This window comes from Meleagris gallopavo, chromosome 1 (genome assembly GCF_000146605.3).
Source record: "Meleagris gallopavo isolate NT-WF06-2002-E0010 breed Aviagen turkey brand Nicholas breeding stock chromosome 1, Turkey_5.1, whole genome shotgun sequence".
Classification (NCBI taxonomy): domain Eukaryota; kingdom Metazoa; phylum Chordata; class Aves; order Galliformes; family Phasianidae; genus Meleagris; species Meleagris gallopavo.
This window is the reverse complement of record NC_015011.2, coordinates 171,662,093-171,669,478: the sequence shown is the minus strand read 5'-3', so window position 1 is coordinate 171,669,478 and position 7,386 is coordinate 171,662,093. Positions and strand designations below refer to the sequence as shown.

General features: G+C 40.5%; 1 protein-coding gene across 1 annotated transcript in view; it reads right to left on the bottom strand.

Annotated features, from left to right (window-relative positions):
* Window positions 1–5,509: 5,509 nt before the first annotated feature.
* LOC100539645 (serine/threonine-protein kinase DCLK1) overlaps window positions 5,510–7,386 on the bottom strand; it is a 34,864-nt gene continuing 32,987 nt past the window's right edge. The window contains exon 11 of the mRNA XM_019612212.2: window positions 5,510–5,695. Coding sequence (XP_019467757.1) covers window positions 5,525–5,695 — 171 coding nt within the window. The 3' untranslated portion in view covers window positions 5,510–5,524. The remainder of the gene's footprint in view (window positions 5,696–7,386) is intronic.

Genomic DNA, 7,386 nt, shown 5'->3' with positions numbered 1-7,386 from the left:
TTTTTTTTTTTTTGGAAATGCATTTAATTTGAAGTAAAATGGTGTTATTTTAAAATCATTGCTTCTCTCATCTAAATACTGAGGGACAGCTAGTGCTTTTCCAGGATTTTACCATTGGGAGCATCTTTTTCCTGACCTCTAACTCAAGGTGTTGCAAGACTCGCGAGCCATGCAAATTCTTTTCTTCTTGGAAAAGGTTGAAGTCCGTGTTTATGGACAGACATTCAAAAACGACATCTGCTTTGATATACGTGTGGGATTTGCAGAGGAAGGCACCTTATTTTAGCTGTGGGATGATATTTTCTGTCAGATCAGTAATTACTGAAGTAACTGCTCTTTATGGACGCAAGCAGTGATTGTTTTTCTTCTCACTTGTCTTAATTTACTGCTGGCCACCAAATATAGATATACATTCATTTCATTAATAAAAGAACATTATTGTTGCATTTTGCCTCTTAGCCCATACATTATTCATAAAGGCTAGGAGACGGAACTGGGGATGCAGCTGTTCATGCATTAATCTGAGAACCATTCCCTTCACTTGCTTTCATTCTGCACGAACATACTTGCAATTTGTCTGCAATTTTTGTGATGCTTTGTTAGCAACTGAAATTAAATGGACATATGTATTGCAACATTGGTCTTTATCTTCCAGTGCATTCTTCTGTACACACGTAGGTGTATGCATATATTTAAACATTCATGCCTGGACAATTCTACCCTATTTCCTTAAGCTTTTGGCTAGTGACCTCAATATACTGGGATATGTAGCGGCAGATTTCCCTGCTGTAAAAATGACCATTAAGTGATAGCAGCAACTTTTACAATGCAAGGGCACAAGGCCACACCAGGCAGCCTTTCAGTATGCCTTTTTTATATTGTTTTCCATTGGCTTCTTGGTTTTTTATATATATATATATTTATATACATATATATATACATCCATACATGTATGATAGATTCATGATTCCAGACACTTCTTGGAGAGTGCTTCAAACTTCGCAATGCACCTCAGTCCAGGAGTGAAAGACACATTTATTTGTAGCCCCTCAGGCACAAGCCATAACTAAGTCAAGTTACATGGTGATTTGGAGACGTGCAAATGACCACATCGAGGGGACAAATCCGTCGAGTGGATTTGAACTTAAACCTCCAAATGTAAAAGGCCAGTGCTTCAGTGCACCATGTAACCTCTGGCATGGAATTTTGCTTACATGAAAAGAAAAAAGAAAGAAAACCAAATCAATTTGATGTATGCTTCTTACTGTAGTGGTGAGTGAATACCATGATAAGTATCCCACACGTATAACTGCTGAATTCATATTGCTATATTTAAGTTCATGTTTACTCTTTGACATTCCCCCTTTTTGGAGACACAGTTCTTCAGCTGGTTTCAATTACACGTGGAAGAGACCTAGGGCCAAGTTGTTTGCATGGGTGAATTTTATTTCTGGTTTGTAAATCAGTTGTGGTTTTCTTAGTCACAGATCAGGAGAAGAGCTTTTAAAGGAGTTTAGATGTTTGTCTGTTTTCACTAGTATTAAGTTTACAGAGGGTTTTACTGCATTAAAAATGGCACTTCAGAGACAGCAAGCCTAATTCCAACTACTCTGCCCACTGTCAAGACACTTGCTTTTAACTTTTGACTTGAAAGTGTATTGTATCCACTTGAGACAGGTGTAAGTAACTTGACAGATGCAAAGTACTGGGAATTAGGAACCAAGCACAGACTGGAATGAGGGATTTTCAAACGAGCTATTCAGATACTTTTTCAAATGGGACAGTGAGAACTGTATTTTAAAAATCCAGTATTTTATGAATTCACATCTACAGGATTGATGGCATCGTTACACATAGAATGTAACCGGTCTCCTTGCTACTGTCATTACACAGATAAAATAATTAATGACTTTCCCATATATTTCTGGAGTTTTATTTTGCTCTCTTAGGTTTTATATAGTATATGTGGATATATTAAAAATAATATATATAAATCTTTTATATACTAACATTTTATACTAATATTTTATATTAGGTACACCCGCACAGGTGTTCCCTTGATATTTGCAAGCAGTCCAGACAAGGCAGAAAATTTAGGTCATTTTGTCAATAACAGATTAAAACATTAAGATTCCGACATAAACCTGAACTGATAAGGAAATTCAGGCAGGGTGAAAGAAAATGTTGGTGAGTTATGCAAAGTATGGCCTTCAAAATGCTGCCACTGGGAGGAACTGGTAAGGCAGCTGAAGAAGGCTGTGTTTAAGACGCTGCAAGACCTGGGGCTAAGGGGAAGTAAGGCTTGAAATACTTTCACCTTTAACATTCTAGTTTAGACACAAAAAAGCCAAAAAGTCTGAGCTACATGAAGTGTTAAAAGCTTCTGTTAAGTAGATTTTAAAGAAAAGTTCCTTGTAAGAAAGTAAATCTAGTTATTTCAAAAAGGACATTCAGGTGCCATACTTTCCATGTGGATTTTTTGTAGTCACTGTTGCTAAGTTCTAACAGAAGGAAAATTATCAAAGTTAAATGCATGGCTTGTAATCCTTTTACAGAGTGATCTATTAGCAAATGGGTGGACTTGAAAGGAAAAAAAGAAAACCCAAACATAATTCCTCTGCTCAGAGATGAGAAAGGGGTAATAAATACCTGCTGTCTTTGACTTTATATTGGTAATTTGGGGTGAATGAAGACAGGAATGCACCACCGGCATTAGCCCCCCACCCCAAAGCTGCCTTTCCTGGCTATCAAGAAGAAACACCTCAACCTATTCTACCATATTTGAGTCTGAATGATTTTACTGATTTGGTCCTTATATTTTTTGTGTTCCTTGTATTGAAAGGTTTTCCAGGTGTATCTCATACTCGCTACAACTACTACTGGCCACAGTATTTGTTAAATTTTAGTACCTTCAGAAAGCCCCATCACTTAAAAACACTTGAACATTTTGTCTTCCTGACAGGGAATAAAACAGGATGTAAAATGAGCAGTTGGAATATTAGGATTTAGAGGCACTTTGAATAGGAAAAGTCTTTTAGGCTGAGAAAGGAAAAGGTTTTCTGGTTGACTGAAGGAGGAAATATAGTGCCTTTTAAAAAGATATTTTAGAAGACTTGCAAGGAACTAGGGATGATCAAAGGAGTGGGAAAGAAATGAATAGTTTAATACTAACAAAGGAAGAATTACATTTTCCTTGGACCTGCTTTCATTTTTCTCCACACTTGCGAATTCAGGTTAATTTTCATGGGCCTGTGACAAATTAACTGTTTTATAGATGGGAGTTGACGATCCTTTCATATGCTCTACATTTGTGCTCGCAGTTACCACTAAAAAGTAAACAATTGTTAAACCAAAATGGTTTTATTTATACTACAATGCTGGTCACTGCAGCGGTTGCTGGTTTCTTGGAGATGAAAAGGAACAGATACAGAACAGGGCTTGTTCCAAGCTACTCCTGTTGTAGCATTTCCTAATTACGCCTATGAGCCCCGCTCTCCCAATTTGGCTTTACACACTAGGTGCACTGTTTAGAAAGCACTAATTATAAACATTGTTGTTACTGCCCCCAGCTGGAAAACAGAGCAGTTTATGTATGAATAAGGGAGATTATCGCCCATCTGCTCCAGCCCATTATTCAGGGATATGTCATTTTGCATGCTGATGGCAGCCATTACTACTGCTTTAGTCAAATGGCTTTATATTTTTTTAATACATATATAAGCATTTATTTATTTACCACGTTGCAGAATTGGGCTCTTTTCCCTTTACCTCCCAAACATACATATGGTTTGTTTCAAAATCTGGGCCAAGCAGTTAAACTGAGTCAAGGCCAATCTGAGAAGAGACTTTCCCACTTCTGGTTCTCTGCTTCCCCTGAAAATGGATCTTTAAGAAGTTTTTTCTTTCTTTTTCTTTTTCTTTTTTTTTTTTCCCTTCTCTTCTTTTTTTGAGGGGTGTTAAAAGTAAAGCAGAAAAAAAGGAGTGTAAGCTGATCGTGGTAGCAGTTAACCTCTTGGAGGACAGATCAGTGATAAAGCTGCTGTGTTTTCCTCTGTTTTACAGAGGAGGCATTAAATCCGCAGCTGTCTGACAAAGTCCTGCTTGACACAGAATGCCATCCTTCCTTAGGAAGAGGAAACTACTCCCAGTACTCTCACCAATACCTATCTAGAGAGGGGCACTCGGGATCCCCTTCTGCAGGGAAAACCCACACTTAGCAGCTGCTGTGCTGCTGCCTCCTCTGTCCGCTGCTACAGGATGAGAGGCTGCAAAGGGTGATGCCAAGGGACAAACAGACAAAGCATGGTTTGCTATTTATGTTTTGCAGGTTGCTGTAGGTTTACGGCCATGAACACAAGTGCCATGGTCTAGAATTACAGGCACTGCTACACGCTTGGAGGGGAAGCATTTCTCAGTTCCTGCTAGCCTAAATTTAACTGATGGATAGGAACTACTTTTCCACTTCTTGGTCGAAAAGTAGAATTTTCTTTCTTTCCCCAGAACATCCATATCACAATCTCCTTAATCCTCAGTGTGTGCTCAGGGAACCGCTAGGTTGGAAGGAAACCGTGCTGCAGTCCAACCAACCCATGCAGGCAGTGAAATGATCCGAGGGCGGGATTCTGCCTCACTGGGAACGCGCGCAGCGACCGTCTCTGCTGTTTCTCAAATGTGGTTAATTCGCTGTTTTTTTTCCCGAATACCTCACAGATGAGTCTTTAAAGGCAGCGTTAGAAAACACAAGAAACTTATAAAAATCTCGTTAGCTATCAAAACCCAGCTCTTGTGAGTAATAACGAGGAAAGAAGCCAGCGAATAACCACTGGATGGGAACGGCAGAGCTCTGATTGATGGAGGAGGTGTGGGCCTGGGGCGGGCTATGGGAACAGGACCCTCCTCACCCCGCTCCAGCACAGCCCCCCACCCCGAGCCCCCCGTCACCGTACGGGATAAGCCAGCTCACACAACCCTGGCACAGTTACACAATGAGGAAAAATATATTTGGAAGACTCATGCAATATTTTAAAAAAAACTGAAAGAAAAGAAATAGGCATCGGAAAGGTTTTAAAAACAAAATAGAAAGAATGCATCATTAGAAACACAAGCTTACCAGCACACACAATGCATTGTATTTCATTGAACTTGGGAGAGTTTCTAAGTGCTCTGCTCTGTAAATGCATTGTTCCATCTAAGGTAAGGATTGTGTTCGGTGGGTTTAAAATGACAGTATATAGCCCCACGTATCCGTGGGGGAGGAGGAGGATATATGCTGAGAGCCTGTTGCTGCTCCTGGTGCTTAGAAGTGGGGAAGCAGATGCAATAGGGGTGCACGCTTCAGCATATCGGGGTTTTCTATATACACTGTCCTTTTAACTAGGAGGGAATTGGTACTGAGCATGTGCAATGGAGAGAAAGCTGGCGATGTGGGTGTGAGGGATGGGTGAGGAGAGGGAATGAGGGGGTGTGGCATCTCAATCAGGATTCAAACGAAACCGATAAAGCAGCATATGGACCGGAGAACAAATCAAAAAGCATGTTTATCCACTGGAGGAACTGGTGAATGGAGACTGCCAGCACGTTGCCATGGAAACACTGACTGTGGGAGCTGCACCAGCGCATACCTTATCCAATACATTCCTGGTTGTTGGTAGTAGTCCAAAGACCCTGATCTCTTGATGGTAAACCCGTGGTCCAGCTGAGCAGAGAGAAATGGGGCAACTCAGTGGATCAGCATTAGGCTAAAGAACTCAGACTCCAGAGCAAGCGTCCCTGCTTAGTGTAACAGTTACTGCGTTCAGAAGACACTTAGCTAACATCCTACAGCTAGCACTAGAAACAGAAAGAAAAAAGTAAAGAAAGAAAAGGAAAAAACACTAACTCTAGAGCCTGTCCTCCTAAATCAGAAGCCAATTTATTTGGGCTAAAACGGAGTTTGCAAAATAGGTTACTTAATGCATAATGCACTCATGTAGAAGTCTGACCAATATCTCGTTACCTCCGAAGAAAGAAGTGCCCCTTTTAAGTTGCACATAACAGTAATGGAAAATTATCTTTCCCAATTAAATGCAGTGGCTTAATAATTTACAAAAATGCAGTGCAACCATCACAGGGAGCGGGCTAGACAGACTGCACCAGGCTTAAATTAGAGTGCTTCATAATCATGGAATGTGCAAAGATGAAAAGAATCAGGTTTTGATACCCCATCAATCACAGTAATTCATTTCTAAAAATGCGTTAACCTTGGAGAGGGCTCCTCGGAGCCATGAATAGCATTGTTTGTCATTCCAGCTTACACCTCATGCTCAAAAAGATAACAGTATGGAACTATGGTTCAAAATTGCACCAATTAAAGTCAAAATGGAAATGAACTTAATGTCGTGTCCAGAAAAGTGTGATTCTGATATTATTTTGGGAGTAGAGATCTCTGAAGTTTGGTTTATTGCTAGCAGAATAATGTGCAAGGGAACAAAGAAAAGAGGCTGTTTTCTCTGACCCTCCTGTGCTGCACAGCATACGGCCGAGGCATCATTTAGCCAAGTTAAACGGGATTTTAGGGGAAATGTCTTGAGAGAGACACTGCCCACTCTGAAACGGGGAGCTGCGATGCTTTTCATGTTTTGCCCTATAAAGAGAGAAGGTCATTTTGTGCTCCACTAAGAGCGTGGCATGTATTTCCACGCTGGTAACAGTTTCTGATTCTAAATTCAGGAAAGCAGTTTGACACATTTCTGGTTACCAACTCCTCAAAGGGTAGCAAGGAACTATTGGTAATTTTAAGTTTTTCTTGATGACTATACTGCGAGTGTAAAATTTGATAATTAACTCCTTTTTGTTAAAACAATGCCTATTTCATCTTATTTAGAATGAGTTAAAGGACGTTTCCTGTTTAAAAACATCAGAACCCTGTAGCTGTAGTTTATTTTCTGTCTGCTTACCTACGCTGGTCTGCTATTGCCATCTACTGGCTGCATGGCATACTGCCTACAGAATGCACAAAAGGGACTTGGCTTGAAAAGCAGATCAAAATGACCGCTCTAAAAATCCAATGGCTAAAAAGATAGACAAAACCGGGGGAATTAGCTGTCTGGGAAGAGCTTGAACAGTTAGTCAGTGTGGAAATTATTCCAGAAAAAACCAAAACAGTGATACAGAACGAGCCCACAACAACACAAACAAAAGATAGGAAGTGACATTCAAGTCACAGGTTCATCTCTAAGCCAAGCAAAACTAACAGGCCGGACTTGGCTTCTCTTCCACATCAGCCAAGAAATCCCCCTGCAAAGAATGCCATCTGCAAGGTTTCATTTTGCTTGATGCTCAGCAGCAGGCACAGCACTGACCCACTGCTGCCCTTCCCTCGGAAGATGCAAGAGCCCTGGGTTGGCA